The 17,206-nt window shown below is 47.1% G+C and overlaps 1 protein-coding gene across 1 annotated transcript in view; it reads right to left on the bottom strand.

Annotated features, from left to right (window-relative positions):
* Positions 1-6,439, bottom strand: part of DSG2 (desmoglein 2) — a 52,018-nt gene extending 45,579 nt beyond the window's left edge. The window contains exon 1 of the mRNA XM_063923645.1: positions 6,102-6,439. Coding sequence (XP_063779715.1) covers positions 6,102-6,146 — 45 coding nt within the window. The 5' untranslated portion in view covers positions 6,147-6,439. The remainder of the gene's footprint in view (positions 1-6,101) is intronic.
* Positions 6,440-17,206: the final 10,767 nt, after the last annotated feature.

Raw genomic sequence — 17,206 nt, 5'->3', positions numbered from 1 at the left:
ACCGTTTTCTGGGAGTTGTTGGAAAAACGCAGGCGTGTCCAAGTGTTTGCAGGGCGGGTGTCTGACGTCAATTCCGGTACCGGTCAGGCTGAAGTGATCGCAGCGGCTGAGTAAGTTCGGACCTACTCAGAAACTGCACAAAACATTTTGGACCGCTCGGCTGCACAAGCGTTCGCACACTTGCAAAGCGAAAATACACTCCCCCATAGGTGGTGACTATCAGATCGCAGCGCTGCAAAAAAAATAGCTAGCGAGCGATCAACTCGGAATGACCCCCAATGTCACTCCCCTTCTATCTGTGGATCTCGCTCATTATAAAAACAGAGGTGCAATAAATAGATATTTTTTAGGTACTTGCAGTTTTCTAATAAACATTCTGCCTAATTACACATACACACGTTAAAATATTATGTATCATGTACTGTTTACTGACTGTGGTGGATGTGATTTAGAGATGTACACTGATGCATATAAGCAACTGTACGAAAAATACAGTATGCAAATGCCGCTGCCGCCTGGATTTGTATTGAGATGACCACTGACGTCTTTGCTAATCCCAGCGGCTGCGTATAAGTTTGCAACTGTGGACTGAGACACATCCCCCAAACTGTTACGACACATCCGCGTTTTACTCGCCACCCCATATAATACTGATTTTGCCATGTAAATGATTGTCACTTAAAAAAAAAAAAGGAGGACACTCACAAAATCTCTCACTTTCTGATTCTCACACCCTATTACATTCCCCCCAATGTCTGGATAGTATGATGTAAAATGGTTTTTATCTTTTATTTGGATTAAATTTGGTGGAAAAGGTGAACATTTTTACAGAGCTTACAGCAAAGTATGCAAAATTATACATTTTACTTCCACGATGGAAAATGGCGATTTTGGTGTCCATAGGACTACAGACTGTCCTAAAATTGTTTCAAGAACACTTTGAGGCCATGACTGATATTTGAATCACCCCCATAAGTTAGTGACTAAGCTACTAAGTTTTTCGGTAGGTACAACTGTGTTAGCCAAAGGATAAATAAGACACAACAACTTTCTGGAACTCTAAAGGCCCATACACACTGGGCGATTTTGAGCTGAAAGGAGCTCACTTTTGGTGTGTTGATCTGTTTTCAGCTCAAAGCCGCTCAGTGTGTATGCCCCAGCGATGAGCGCTGATGCGTGCTCCCGCTCAATCGCTGGCGGCCGCCGTTCATCTACTGGTATTACCAGCAGATGAACGGTGGGGTGAGCAGCTTTCCGTAGCGTCCTGCTATGGAATCCGTTCACCCCTGCTGACATCGCTGGGCAGGGGGGAAAAGCGCTCAGTGTGTATGCACCTTTAGAGGTTTATAGCAACCTCTATTTTTAGAGGCAGCAGATGTACACTCATGTGCCAGAAAAACTGAATTACTTGTCTAGTAACACGTAGGTCCTACTTTTGATTGCATTACAGCAGCAACACGACGGCACATGAATCTGGTGGCTATGGACACATGCAGTAGTGCACTGCCGTGCTGAAAGAGCACACTCCCATCAGAGTGAAAGTATGACATGAATGGGTACAAATGATCCACAAGGATGGTTACATAGAGTTCGCCGGCCAGTTATGTCTGCAAACATATCAGGGGTTCTAATGCATGCCAGCTGAAAATAGCCCACACCATACCAGACCCACCACTGCAATGGACAGTTCCTTGTTGCTATGCAGGGTCCATTTCCGCATGGGGTTTTCTCCATATACTGTATGTATCATCTATCTGCCCGAATTGTAGGCCCAGGCTACACTTTTGCAGTAATCTTGCATCCATTAGCAGTGTTCATGAGCCCTGGTGATGCGCAGAGTCTTGTGCCGTGGGTTCAGTAACAGGGCCCGACTAGGTTGTTGGCTCCTGTACCCAACAGTAGAGAGTAAACATTGCACTGTTCGAACACTGATGTTACTTGTGGCCCCAGAATTACACTTTGATGTTATCTGCAACAATGTTGAACGCTGGTCGGCTATTACAATGCATGATGCTGTCCATGAAGGTCCATAGTTTTGTTGGCCACAGCAGTGTCGCATGCTGGATGTCTCCCTGATGTTGCATAGTAGCAGTATAGCAGTTTCCACAAGATACATGTAGCACATAGCGGAGATATTTTTGTAAAAAGAGAAAGTATGTTACAAAGCTCATTATGGGCTACTAAATTTAGCATTTTTAAAATGGTATGCCTTGTTGGGCTACCATATTAATCTTACACATTGTGTTTAGGGGCCCGGTATGTTATCTGGCGGTCGGGATCCCGGCAGTCAGGAGACCATTGCCGGAATCCTGGTGGCGAGCACAGCGAGTCCCCTCACGGGCTCGCTGCACTCACCACGCCTTGAGCCCGGTGGCGAGCTTAGCTCACCACACTACTATATTCCACCTCGGGTGGTGGCATGGACCACCACTCGAGTGGGAACTCAGGCCTTTGTTCGGAATTTCAACCGGCGGCATTTGGCCAGCTGTCGGGATCCCGGTGTCTGTCTCCTGACCACCGGGATCCCGACAGCCGGTAAAGGAGTTAGAAAAAAGTGAAGTGAATTTATTGGGAAAACCTAGTGTTGAATCCATCTTTTAATAATTTTGGAAAGAGAAAGAAAAAAACCCCTACAATTTACTTTTATTTCATATTCTTACTATTACAATAAAAAACACTTTTTAGCAAATTAAAAAGTATTTTCTGAAAATTCATGGTGTTCGAAAAAAATAATTAAAAGGTATTGTTTTTGTCGTTCCTGCATAAAAATATAAAAATTACTGAAACTGGTGTGACCAGCACAAAAATAGACTTTACTGTAGCACAGGGGTGGGGGGGAAAAAAGGAGCGGAGGTGTTAAATTTTAAGGATACTCTACTTAGGACCACAAAATCTAAGTAAAGGCCCATACACACTGGGCGATTTTGAGCTGAAAGCAGCTCACTATTGGTGTGTTGAGCTGCTTTCAGCTCAAAGCCGCCCAGTGTGTATGGACAACCGATGAGCGCTAATGCGCGCTCCCGCTTCATCGCCAGTGGCCGCCGTTCATCTACTGGTATTACCAATAGATGAACGGCGGGGTGAGCGGCGTTCCATAGCGTCCTGCTATGGAAAGCCGCTCACCCCCGCTGACGTCGTTGGGCAGGGGGGAAAAGCGCTCAGTGTGTTTGCACCGAGTGCTTTTCAGCCCAGCGATGTCAGCCATCATCGCTGTGCATACACGCTGGGCAAAAACGCTCAGTGTGTATGCACCTTTAAAGTTAAGTTACATAAAAGAGCTATTACTAACATTCACAAATATATGCTATACTGTAGTTCCCATATTTACACTGTCTTTGAAGGATAGCTAAAAATAAACATAATACTAACAGCAAATAAAACAATCCATAAATGCAAAACCAGAGGAACTGGAGAATCAGTAAGGTCTTCTAGCCACAACACAAAAGGAATGGTGACAACCTACCTGGGCCTTCTATAAAGGAATCTTATCACATCCCAAACTTATGTAATAAATAGCTCCTAAGATCTAAGTAATTTATCACAGAATATTAGAAAGTATTAAACTCTATAATACTGAACAGTCCAAACATTCCTTATGAGGGTATTTATCAAAGCATGGAGAGAAAGTGGAGAAATATCAGCATTAACCAATCAGCTTCTAACTCTCATTGTGTTTGAATAATGACACTTAGGAGCTGACTGGTTAGTGCTTTATTCTCTCCACCCCCTTACAGAAAACTGTCACAAACAAAAAACCATCTAGAAAATGTCACACTACACCAATGGGATTGCATTTTTTAAATACAGCTTTTCTACTATTCTCTACTAACAATAGATTCGTTTCAAATCTGCAGAAATGATTTATTTATTAACAGTTTCTTATATAGCGCAGCATATTCCGTTTTGCTTTACAATTAGAACAACAGTAATACAATAAAACTGGGTAAAAACAGACAGACATAGAGGTAGGAAGGCCCTGCTCGCAAGCTTACAATCTATAGGGAAATTAAAGACCAGGTGGCATATGTATTATGAACCGACTGTATCATGACAGAATTTCATTTTTTAATGAAAATATCCCCACTTAACTTGCAGGGACAGTGGTAGTGATAACTGCTGTCCACCACTGTCCCTGCGAGTTAGATAACATAACCATTGGAGGAGTCTGTCACAACTGACACTGCGGATGCACATAATGGCCACGATTCAATTAGATGACAGTTGAATAGCGCCGGGAATCAGCTCCCATTGCTACTCAATACAGCGCAGTGGTAAGTCAGAGAATGGCCATTCTCCTGGACTAAACAGGGTGTTTTGTCGGGAGAACCTGCATTCTCTGAATTAAGTGCCCGTCACGACGCTGTTTCTACAACGCTAAAGGCAGAAATCAGCATCATGCCGGCACTTTTTTCAGATTTCTGCCCATACCCCTCCGGGGGTGCGAGAAGAAATCTCATTGTTGGGCGTCACATGGTGCTGTATTGAATAGCCACAGGAGCTAATTCCCGGCACTATTCAACTGTCATCGAACTGAATTGTGCCCAATGTCAGTCTCTGGAGCAAGCCAGAGACTGCAGGAGCGGGATCGGAAGATCCCTCTCCTTACAAATATGCCTCTATAGGCTCTGAGCCAGGAGGGCCAAACTCCAATCAATGGGGAAGGGGGGGGGGGAACCTATGTTTTTTGGAGTTTATTATGGGATCAGTATGAAATACCTACAATCAAAATCCCACCAACAATTGACCAACGGTCAAAATACCAACAATGTCAAAATGCTGACTAGGTCAAAATGTCGACAAGAGTTTTTCATTGTTTTTGGTGTGTATGTCAACATAGGTCGACATGGACACCGTATAAGTGTACCGCTGCACTTGGCATGCTTCAGGCACAGTGCCTCGCTGCGCTCGGCACACTATTATATTCTCCCTCCGGGTCCACTGGGATGGTTAAGTATGAACAAGATGGTTTCAATGAAAGAAAAAAAAAATCATGAAAAACTCATGTCGACATTTTAAATGTCGGTATTATGACCTTCTCAGTATTTTAAATGTCGGGATTTCGACCTTCCGTCAGTGGTTGTCAGTATTTTGATTGTAGGTAAATTGACAGCATCCCTTTAGTACATGGGTCTTCAACCTGTGGCCCTCCAGCTGCTGCGGAACTACACATCCCACCATGCCCTGCCACAGTTTTGCTATTAAGGCATGGTAAAACTGAGGCAGGGCATGCTGGGATGTGTAGTTCCACAGCAGCTGGAGGGCCACAGGTTGAAGACCTATGCTTTAGTACATAGGTGTCAGACCATCGATAATAAGGGGACTGTAGTCTGCAACAGCAGTAATTAGCCTTCTGTAGGAAATTTCTGTGAAACCTTCAGCATTAGGCCGTTAGCACAGAGCAACCACCAATTTTTAAAATTATGAGGAACGCAACTGTATAAATTGAATAAAGAAAAAAAAAAAAGGGTTAATAAATAGGTCCTAGTATTGCTGAAAGACTAAGCAGTAGTTAACATGCAGCTATAAGTAGTGGAATACAGCGCCACACAGTAAAACTGATTCCACCAGAGGCTCTCCTCCTTCCCTTTGTGTCCTTGCATACCTCAAATACTTGGAGAAACACCTCTGATGTTGAGGAAAAACTCCTAGGACTATACATGTACAACAGACAGGTCTCACAGAGAATGAAGAGCAAGAGTCACCCCATTATTCACCACAATGTATAACGTGTAAGCTACCATCATACCTTGCCCCTCTCTCACTAACAGGTTATGCAACTTGTAGAAAACATACTCTGGGGCAAGTACACAGAGAAATGCTATTAGCATGCACAGCAAAGTATAGGGCGAATATGGGATACAGTAAGTGAGCAAACTATATCCAAGTGTCCTGTGCAGCCAGTTAGCCGGTTACAGGGCGTGGTGCCTCTGCCAGACACAGGTAACACGGCTACACCACATGCATGTTACTCAGCAAGTTTCAGCAAGTCCTCTTTTCTGGAAGTATTAATGGTGTCTGTTACTTGTTGTTGCAGCCAGAAGGCATGGACTGAGCTGGCTTACCCACAAATAACAGATGGTCCTGTAGGGAAACACACTTACCAGCAGTAGGAGCACAAGCCCCCATCCAGCAGGGGTCCGCAGCATGGTGAGGGTGAGTGAGGGCTGCTCTCCTCAGTACGGCAGAGTGTGTGTAACTCTAGACCAGTTGTCAGTAGTCCCAGCAACAGGAGGAGGGGGAACAGCAGCACTGCGGTGGGGGGACCAGGGAGCAGCAGCACACAGCAGCAGATTAGAAAATGGAGCCTTATGTGAGTATAAGGACTAGGCAGGGAAAGGTGTAGAGAATGGGGGAGGGGACCAGCAGGGGACACAGAGAGAGGGGAGGGCAGAGAGATAAGGGCTGTCCTGAAACTCCACTTCTCTCTGTACTAGTGCACTTCCCCACCAGGTAAATATTGTCTAGCATGAAACTCTGAGCCCAGCCCAGCAGCAGCTCACCCTGATGTCACCCATGGCGCAGCTCTAGGTGTGTCACAAAGTGAAAGTTGCACAAAACTGTGACTTTGAACTTTTCTCTGTTTACATGTTACCTTATCTCTATAGTCAGCATTAACAGGCCGCCACCTAATTGTTTAATGCGTCTATGTGTCATTTCATCTCTGTGATTTATCAAAGAGCCATATGTGTGGGAATAAATATACGTACCATAGCTATACACCAGAAGAGTCGGCATATTTTTGAATTATAATGGCAGGTCCTTCCTGATGGTGAGTGATAGACGACATTCACATTGTAAATGGGGATTGACATATACTGCAAAAAAAGAAACAGTTTAGACTTCATTTTACTTTACACTCATGTAATAAGTGCTGCACTGGATGGGAGCACACACAGGACAGAGAACGTCTTCTGTTGGGAGGAGCAGTCTGGAGTCAAATGGTTAAACCCTTACAAATCTTTATTAGTTCAAAATTAAAATGTTTATATTTCCCTCATGCTGTTCTTATCTATGCCACAAAATCATTAGCCTGTTTATGATTGTCAATGCAATATCTCACAATTAGGAGGGTATTTATCAAAGCATGGAGAGAGATAAGGTGGGTGATATAAGGGCCCATTTATTATGTCATATTTGTGGCTGTTTGCAAATATTAGGTATCACCTGAATGTATGTAGGAGGACTGCAGCAGGTATCTCCGACACCTGCTGTGATCCCTCCTTTCCCACCATCAGCCGCATCCCCCATAGGTTTCTATGCATTCATTAAGACAAATTAATTAAATCATCCACAGTGTACGCACTATTTCTCTTACGTCCTAGAGGATGCTGGGGTCCATATTAGTAGCATGGGGTATAGATAGGACCACCAGGAGCCATTGGCACTTTAAGAGTTTAACAGTGTGGGCTGGCTCCTCCCTCTATGCCCCTCCTACCAGACTCAGTTTAGAAAATGTGCCCGGAGGAGCCGGTCACAGCTTGGGGAGCTCTACAGAGCTTCCTTAGTAAAAGTTTATTTCATTTTACAGGGAGGCTGCTGGCAACAGCCTCCCTGTATCGAGGGACTGAGGGGTGGGGGGGGGGAGCAGTGTCCACCCTGCGGGGTCTGAGCCACTGTCTCAGCTGACTGGACACTGAGCTCCAGAGGGGATAGATCGCTTCCCGCCACAGGGGAACGCTCACCCCAGCAGCATGCCACCACCCCCTTGCAGAGCTGAAGTTTGTGGCGAGTGAGTCACTGACCCCCCCTAGCAAGCGGGGGGCCGGTGTGAAGATGACGGCTACAGAGTAGGAGCGCAGTACTAACTGCGCTCCGGGGGAGGCTCAGCGGTACTTAGGTGCGGTGCTGTGAGGGGCGCCCTGAGCCGGCGCCTTAACCCTACACTGACCAGAAAGCCTGTCGGGGTCTGCGGATCTCAGCCAGCAAAAAATCCTCAGGCCAGTATAATCTTAGAAGAGCGGGAAGACAGAGCCATTAAGGGGGTGGAGCTTCTCAGAGCGAACCCAGCAGCGTTCAGCGCCATTTTCCTGCCTGCAAACACGCTGCCAGTGGAAGAGCAGTCCCTCCAGAGCACCTCCAGCTATCTGTACGGTACCAGGGGGTTGTAGAAGGGAGGGGAGGCTGTGTAAGACTGTGTCACCTATTAAGGGACACAGTCAGCGCTGGTTAAGGGTCTCCCTATACCTATATAGCACAGTGTGTGGGTTGGCTCCAATCTCTGCGTCTCTCTGCCATTCTTGGGGGGGAAACTCTGACTGCCCTGTACCCTGTGTGTATGTGGGGTGTACAAGCAAACATGTCTAGAGACTCTGTCTCATATGCGGATGCGGAGTCCAGGAAAGGTGTGGAGAGCCTACCCTATACAGGTCAAGCTCTGTTTGGGGAGGCACTGGATGCGTGGATTGCCACGGCTACCGCGGGTAAGTCTCCTTTTCTCCCCTTAGCTGCACCGGCTACGAAGAAGCCTTTTACTCCCAACTCGTCACAGTCCTTTTGGCCCGCGAGGCCTAGGAAGAACAAGCCTTCTCACACCTTCTTTAGAGGTGGTCGTGCCAAATCCAAAAAGCCTGCTTCCGCAGGTTTCCAGGACCAGAAGCCTTCTTCTGGTGCCTCAAAGTCCTCAGCATGACGGTGGACCGCACAGCCTGGAGGTAGGTCAAGTGGAAGCAAGACTCCGGCATTTCAGCCATGTCTGGGTGTCGTCGAGCCTGGACCCCTGGATACAGGATACTGTGTCCAGGGAGTACAGGCTGGAGTTTCAAACTCTCCCGCCTCACCGTTTCTTCAAATCAGGCTTGCAAGCTTTGCCGGCAGACAGAGCTATTCTTCTGGATGCTATCCGAAAATTGGTAGTGTCTGAGGTCATTGTTCCAGTTCCACCTCATCAGTTGAACAAAGGTTACTATTCGAACCTTTTTGTGGTACTGAAGCCGGATGGTTTGGTAAGGCCAATTCTGAACTTGAAATCTTGGAACCCTTATCTCAGGGACTTCAAATTCAAGTTGGAGTCTCTGAGAGCAGTTATCTTAGGACTGACGGAGGGGGAGTTCCTGGTGTCCCTGGACATCAAGGATGCGTACCTCCACATTCCCATTTGGTTGCCGCACCAGGCCTATCTCAGGTTTGCATCAGTGCATCCGCCATCTGGGGAAGATGGTTGCCTCCTATGAGGCTCTGCAGTACGGAAGGTTTCATGCTCAATCCTTTCAGCTGGATCTCTTGGACCAGTGGTCGGGATCTCACCTACATATGCACCAGAGGATACGTCTGTCACCGAAAGCCAGTAATTTCGCTCCTCTTGTGGCTTCAACTACCACACCTTCTGGAGGGCCGAAGGTTCGGAGTTCCGGACTGGATCCTTCTAACCACGGATGCAAGTCTAAGAGGTTGGGGAGCAGTCGCTTAGGGAGAAACCTTCCATGGAAGGTGGTCAAGTCAAGAATCCCTTCTCCCGATAAACATCCTGGAGCTAAGAGCCATATACAACGGCCTTCTTCAAGCAGCACACCTTCTGCAGGATCGGGCTGTTCAGGTGCAGTCGGACAACGTGACCACAGTGGCCTACATAAACCGACAAGGCGGAATGAAGAGCAGGGTTGCAATGTCAGAGGTGACAGGAATCCTCCTCTGGGCAGAAAGGCACGCGGTAGCGATGTCCGCAATCTTCATCTTGGGAGTAGACAACTGGGAAGCGGACTTCCTCAGCAGACACGTTCTCCATCCAGGAGAGTGGGGCCTCCATCCGGAGGTGTTCGAGGAGGTAACTGGTTGGTGGGGGGTTCCTCACATAGACATGATGGCCTCCCGCCTCAACAAGAAACTGTGGAGGTACTGTTCCAGGTCGAGAGACCCACAGGCAGTGGCGGTGGACGCACTAGTAACACCGTGGGTGTTCACGTCAGTGTATGTTCTCTCCACTTCCTCTAATTCCAAAAGTTCTACAACTTATAAAAAGAACAAAGGTTCTGGCAATCCTCATTGCTCCGGATTGGCCAAGGAGGGCTTGGTACGCGGATCTGCTGGATCTACTGCTGGAAGATCCAAGGCCCCTACCTCTTCGAGAGGATCTTCTACTGCAGGGGCCGTTCGCTTATCAAGACTTACCACGGCTACGTTTGACGGCATGGCGGTTGAGCGCCAGATCTTAGCTCGGAAGGGTATTCCGAGCGAGGTTATTCCTACCCTGATACAGGCTAGGAAGGGGGTAACGTCTAAACATTACCATCGAATTTGGAAAAAAATATGTGTCTTGGTGTGAATCCAAGAAATTTCCTGCAGTGGAGTTTCAACTTGGACGTTTTCTCCTTTTCCTGCAAGCAGGTGTGGATATGGACCACAAAAAAACTGCTGACAGCGCCTAAATGGATAAACTACCAAAATGCAATGACACCTGAGCGCTGCCGAAAAAAGGCACTGTGCATGTGCCTTTGAAATGCAATTATAAAAAGAAAAGAAAGCGGCTGCGCTTGGGGTATTGCAAATGGGTAAGAAATATGGAGAGTTGACAAAAATAATCTATATAAAAATTTTTATTGTTATGTTTAATACATCAACGATAAATAAAAATTAACACATTTAAAAGAATAAATATCTATACTCTGAAAACAACGTTGTATGGGCACACAGTATCAGTCTTAACTTGTATATAATGTTCACCTGATTCAGGGTATAAAAATGATACTGTTTAAAATTGTAGCAGAAATGTAACTAAATAGTTACAATTTAGCTCTCCAAGGTTTATTCACTGAGATGACTGAAGAAATAAAGCTTTTTTGATGTAAGAGTTATAAAAGCAGCAGAACTCTTCTCCAATAGAAAGAGAAGATGAGGGCCCAGCGGTCAGATGTATAATGGACAATATATAATATTAACTCTCCTAGGGGCTGGTATTACCGAGCGTCCTCGGTGGAGTCCTGTATAAAGCCCACAATGTGATGCTAAGGAGAGGAGTTCAATGTAGAAATAGTTATCCAAGCTTGCTCCTTAATGTATGAGTCCCGGATAAGGATACAGGACAAATGCCTGTATATTCCCTTGGGCTGGTGGAGATCCTTTTATTGCCCTAAATGTGGGGAATCATGCAGCTCCAGGATATCAATCGGAGCAGACGCTGTGACCGCTAATTGCGGGAGAAGTGCTCAGGTGTGGCGCCGGCCGGAGCCGTTAATGGCAGTGAAGTTGGAGATTGGAGCGCTGTCCCATAACCAGGGGCAGCCGCCAAATGGTGCAAGCTGGCGCCGTGTGAAGACCGCAGTAGAGCCGCCGTGTGAATGGGGAAAAAAACCTCTGCTGCAGAACGGAGTTCCTTGGAGCTAAAGGTGCCGTTGGATCAGTGATCAGAGTAGAGAGGGAGGAGCCTAACGCGTTTCGTCACACGGCGAAACCATTTGGCGGCTGCCCCTGGTTATGGGACAGCGCTCCAATCTCCAACTTCACTGCCATTAACGGCTCCGGCCGGCGCCACACCTGAGCACTTCTCCCGCAATTAGCGGTCACAGCGTCTGCTCCGATTGATGTCCTGGAGCTGCATGATTCCCCGCATTTAGGGCAATAAAAGGATCTCCACCAGCCCAAGGGAATATACAGGCTTTTGTCCTGTATCCTTATCCGGGACTCATACATTAAGGAGCAAGCTTGGATAACTATTTCTACATTGAACTCCTCTCCTTAGCATCACATTGTGGGCTTTATACAGGACTCCACCGAGGACGCTCGGTAATACCAGCCCCTAGGAGAGGTAATATTATATATTGTCCATTATACATCTGACCGCTGGGCCCTCATCTTCTCTTACTATTGGAGAAGAGTTCTGCTGCTTTTATAACTCTTACATCAAAAAAGCTTTATTTCTTCAGTCATCTCAGTGAATAAACCTTGGAGAGCTAAATTGTAACTATTTAGTTACATTTCTGCTACAATTTTAAACAGTATCATTTTTATACCCTGAATCAGGTGAACATTATATACAAGTTAAGACTGATACTGTGTGCCCATACAACGTTGTTTTCAGAGTATAGATATTTATTCTTTTAAATGTGTTCATTTTTATTTATCGTTGATGTATTAAACATAACAATAAACAATTTTATATAGATTATTTTTGTCAACTCTCCATATTTCTTACCCATTCGCAATACCCCAAGCGCAGGTGTGGATATGGGCCTGAGATTGGGCTCCATCAAGGTCCAGATCTCAGCTTTATCCATTTTCTTCCAAAAACAATTGGCTGTCCTCCCTGAGGTTCAGACCTTTTTGAAAGGGGTACTGCACATCCAGCCTCCCTTTGTGGTGCCAACGGCACCCTGGGATCTTGATGTGGTGTTACAGTTCTTGCAATCGGATTGGTTTGAGCCTCTACAGGAGGCTGAAATCAAATTTCTCACGTGGAAGGTGGTCACTTTGTTGGCCTCAGCTTCTGCTCGACGTGTGTCGGAATTGGGGGCTTTGTCCTGTAAAAGTCCCTATCTGGTCTTCCATGAAGATAGGGTGGAACTCAGGACTCATCCACAGTCCCTTCCTAAGGTTTTGTCAGCTTTTCATATCAACCAACCTATTGTGGTGCCAGTGGCTACTGACTCCTCAATTGCTTCAAAGGCCTTGGCTGTTGTGAGGGCTTTGAAGATTTATGTTAAGAGGACGGCTCGTCATAGAAAATCTGACTCTCTGTCCTCTATGATCCCAAGAAAATTGGGTGTCCTGCTTCTAAGCAGTCGATTTCACGCTGGATCAGGTTCACCATCCAGCATGCGTATTCTACGGCAGGATTGCCGTGTCCAAAATCTGTTAAGGCCCACTCTACTCGTAAGGTGGGTTGTTCCTGGGCGGCTGCCCAGGGTGTCTCGGCTATACAGCTTTGCCAAGCAGCTACTTGGTCTGGGTCGAACACGTTTGCTAAATTTTACAAGTTCGATACTTTGGCCTCTGATGACCTCAAGTTTGGTCAAGCAGTTTTGCAGGAGCCTCCGCGCTCTCCCTCCCATTCTGGGAGCTTGGTACATCCCCATGGTACTAATATGGACCCCAGCATCCTCTAGGACAGGGGTGGCCAGACTTTTGGAGTCGGCGATCTACTTTGAAAGCTAAAAAGCTTTTGTGATCTACCTATGAGGAATAATAGCGCGCTGTAGGCGCGCGCACAAAAAAGGGGCGTGGCATAACAAAAAAGTGGGCGTGGTATAACAAAAAAGGGATGTAGCCTTGCTGCACAGAGTGTAATGACTGCCTCACACGAAATGACACATTGGCCCCCACAGGTAAAAACCTCAAACACATATGCCCCCACAGTGCCATGTGCCCACAGTGCCAGATATGACCCCACAGTGCCAGATATGACCCCACAGTGCCAGATTACAGATATGCCCCCACAGTGCCATGTGCCCACAGTGCCAGATATGCCCCCACAGTGCCAGATATGCCCCCACAGTGCCAGATTACAGATATGCCCCCACAGTGCCAGATATGACCCCACAGTGCCAGATATGACCCCACAGTGCCAGATACAGATATGACCCCACAGTGCCAGATACAGATATGACCCCACAGTGCCAGATATGACCCCACAGTGCCAGATACAGATATGACCCCACAGTGCCATGTGCCCACAGTGCTAGATATGCCCCCACAGTGCCAGATTACAGATATGCCCCCACAGTGCCATGTGCCCACAGTGCCAGATATGCCCCCACAGTACCAGATGACCCCACAGTGCCAGATATGCCCCCACAGTACCAGATGACCCCACAGTGCCAGATATGCCCCCACAGTGCCAGATTACAGATATGCCCCCACAGTGCCATATACCCACAGTGCCAGATATGACCCCACAGTGCCAGATACAGACCCCACAGTGCCATGTGCCCACAGTGCTAGATATGCCCCCCACAGTGCCAGATATAACCCCACAGTGCCAGATACAGATATGCCCCCACAGTGCCATGTGCCCACAGTGCCAGATATGCCCCCACAGTGCCAGATATGCCCCCACAGTACCATGTGCCCACAGAGCCAGATATGCCCTCACAGTGCCAGATATGCCCCCACAGTGCCACATATGACCCACATTGCCAGATATGCCCCCACTGAGCCATGTGCCCACAATGCCAGATATGCCCCCATAATAGAGCTCACCATTGCTGTGTGGTGAGCGCAGCACAGCGCACGCTTCTCCTGCCTGCCGCCCTGCTTTTCAGTCTGATCTCCGGCGGTGACGGCAGCGTGTATGTCTCAAATCAGGCGCCAGTCCGCGAGCTCTCATTGGCTAACGAACCGGCACCTGATTTGAGCCATACACTCTGCCATCACTGCCGGAGACCAGACAGAGGGGCAGGGCGGCAGGCAGGAGAGGCGCGGCTTCGGGTGGCTGGGCGGAGGATCGCGATCGAATGGTCGCATGTCTGCGATCGACCAGTCGATCGCGATCGACTGTTTGGCCACCCCTGCTTTAGGACGTAAGAGAAAATGAGATTTTAATTACCTACCGGTAAATCCTTTTCTCGTAGTCCGTAGAGGATGCTGGGTGCCCGCCCAGCGCTTCGTTTTCATGCAGTGGTTATTTCGTTCAGTACTGCCTGGTTTCAAGGTAAGTTATGCATTTTTTACTGTTTCAGTACTGTTTCAGCTGTTGCTGAGTTTATCCGGCATGTTGGCCGGATTTGCCTTGTTGTGTGAGCTGGTATGAATCTCGCCACTATCTGTGTATAATCCTTCTCTCAAAGTATGTCATCTCCTCGGGCACAGTTTCTAGACTGAGTCCGGTAGGAGGGGCACAGAGGGAGGAGCCAGCCCACACTGTTAAACTCTTAAAGCGCCAATGGCTCCTGGTGGACCCGTCTATACCCCATGGTACTAATATGGACCCCCAGCATCCTCTACGGACTACGAGAAAAGGATTTACCGGTAGGTAATTAAAATCCTATTATCGTTAACAATGTGTGCTCCTGCGGGTCACTATTGAGGTCCTCTGTCGTCTGTACATGCAGCTCAGTTTCGGCAATGTCATTGACAACTAGGTGCATATCGTCCAGTGTGTGCGCTACGAACGATGAACAACAATTTGGTAGTGTCGGACGACTCCTTTCTATCATTTGGCCGTTTGTAAACTCGCACTATGGGGGTTATTCAAAGATGAACGCAGATGGCTACATATGCAGCTAGATCTGCGTTCATCTCTGCACATGCTGGGGGCGGCCCAGCACAGGGCAAGGCCGCCCAGCATGTGTAAGGACACCTCCCAATGAGTCTGCAATCTAATTGCGAACGAATGGGACCTAAGGTTGACACCTGGCAGCGCAGCCTGGCTGTGCTGTCAGGCGGTCAGTGGGCATTTTTTTTCGGAGAAAGCTGCGTGTGAGGTCATGTTTCGGCCCGCCCCACCCCCCAATGCCGCGTCGCCGCCCCGTAAACACCCGCCGCTGTCAGTTACATTTCAGTTGCATCTAACGGCTATGCGACCGCAATGTGTGTGGCCTCGCATGCGCAGTTTGCCGATGTACACATTTGCGGCAGGGTCTGAATGACCCTCTATATCGTTTATCCGGGACTCCAGGAAGTTCAAGGGAAATCGTCAGCCAATGTTGTTCACGGAGCATGTTGACTAGTGTGTACCCAGCTTTAGTTAGCAGCTAAAAGGTGCAGTAACAGCAAATAGCTGAGAATGATCCCTTTTGGCTCATACCAGAATATCATTTAGCAAATCAACACAGAATAGACTTGGCAATGAGAAGGAATGCTTTTACAGAAAAATCTCCTTGAAATTTATCTTATATAAACTCATTAATAGCAATACATTTTGGGAGACATTTACTAAGCAGTGATAAGAGCAGAGAAGTGAGCCAGTAGAGAAGTTGGCAACCAATCAGCACTGAAGTAACATCTATAATTTGCATACTATAAAATGACACAGAGCTGCTGATTAGTTGAAGGGGCCACTTCTCCACTGGCTCACTTCTCCACTCTTATCACTGCTTAGTAAATGTCCCCCATAGTCTCTTAAATTTGTTGTTATTATTATTGAGTAGGGAAAGCTCTCCTGTACACAAACAAGTTTAATCAATAAATTGAAACAGTAAACAACATAAAAAGCAATGCATACATTTTAAATAAATGTTTGTGTTTTAGTTTTTGCATAACATTGCTAAAGTTTAATATTGCTACCTTAGCATTCTGTTCTCCAAACAAGTCTCAAACTGTGCTCAAGTTCCCCACCTTATTGTCTGATAGCTCAGTGTGATGTCAGAGGTGCCTCAGTGAGAAATTCTTTCCTCCTGACTCATCTTCAGAAACTCCACCATCTCTATCCGATGATCACTCACAGTCTGAACTCCCAGACGCCTATAGAGAAGACAAAGATCAAATGAAAAACATTGCAAACAAAGAAATAATAGCAATGGTATAATAATCAAACGAGAATAAAGGCGGGTAAAGTGATAATAGTGACAGTGATGATAGTGATGGAACATTTTGTAGAATGCGTGTTGTATGCAGTCTGTGACATTGCTGTGTCCTGCTGAGGACTGAGTTGGAAGTAGAACGTTTTGTTTTTAGATTTTTACAGCTTTTTTCTATTTCTCTATCGTCCTAGTGAATGCTGGGGTTCCTGAAAGGACCATGGGGAATAGCGGCTCCGCAGGAGACAGGGCACAAAAAGTAAAGCTTTAGGATCAGGTGGTGTGCACTGGCTCCTCCCCCTATGACCCTCCTCCAAGCCTCAGTTAGGTTTTTGTGCCCGGCCGAGAAGGGTGCAATCTAGGTGGCTCTCCTAAAGAGCTGCTTAGAAAAGTTTAGCTTAGGTTTTTTATTTTACAGTGAGTCCTGCTGGCAACAGGATCACTGCATCGAGGGACTTAGGGGAGAAGAAGTGAACTCACCTGCGTGCAGGATGGATTGGCTTCTTTGGCTACTGGACATTAGCTCCAGAGGGACGATCACAGGTACAGCCTGGATGGTCACCGGAGCCTCGCCGCCGGCCCCCTTGCAGATGCTGAAAAGAGAAGAAGGTCCAGAATCGGCGGCAGAAGACTCCTCAGTCTTCTTAAGGTAGCGCACAGCACTGCAGCTGTGCGCCATTGCTCTCAGCACACTTCACACGGCAGTCACTGAGGGTGCAGGGCGCTGGGGGGGGGCGCCCTGGGAAGCAATGTAAACCTATTTTTTGGCATAAAATACCTCACATATAGCCTCCGGGGGCTATATGGAGATATTTAACCCC

This window comes from Pseudophryne corroboree, chromosome 5 (genome assembly GCF_028390025.1).
Source record: "Pseudophryne corroboree isolate aPseCor3 chromosome 5, aPseCor3.hap2, whole genome shotgun sequence".
NCBI classification, from domain to species: Eukaryota; Metazoa; Chordata; class Amphibia; order Anura; family Myobatrachidae; genus Pseudophryne; species Pseudophryne corroboree.
The sequence above is the reverse complement of the archived record's forward strand: the minus strand, read 5'-3'. Positions and strand labels throughout refer to the sequence as shown.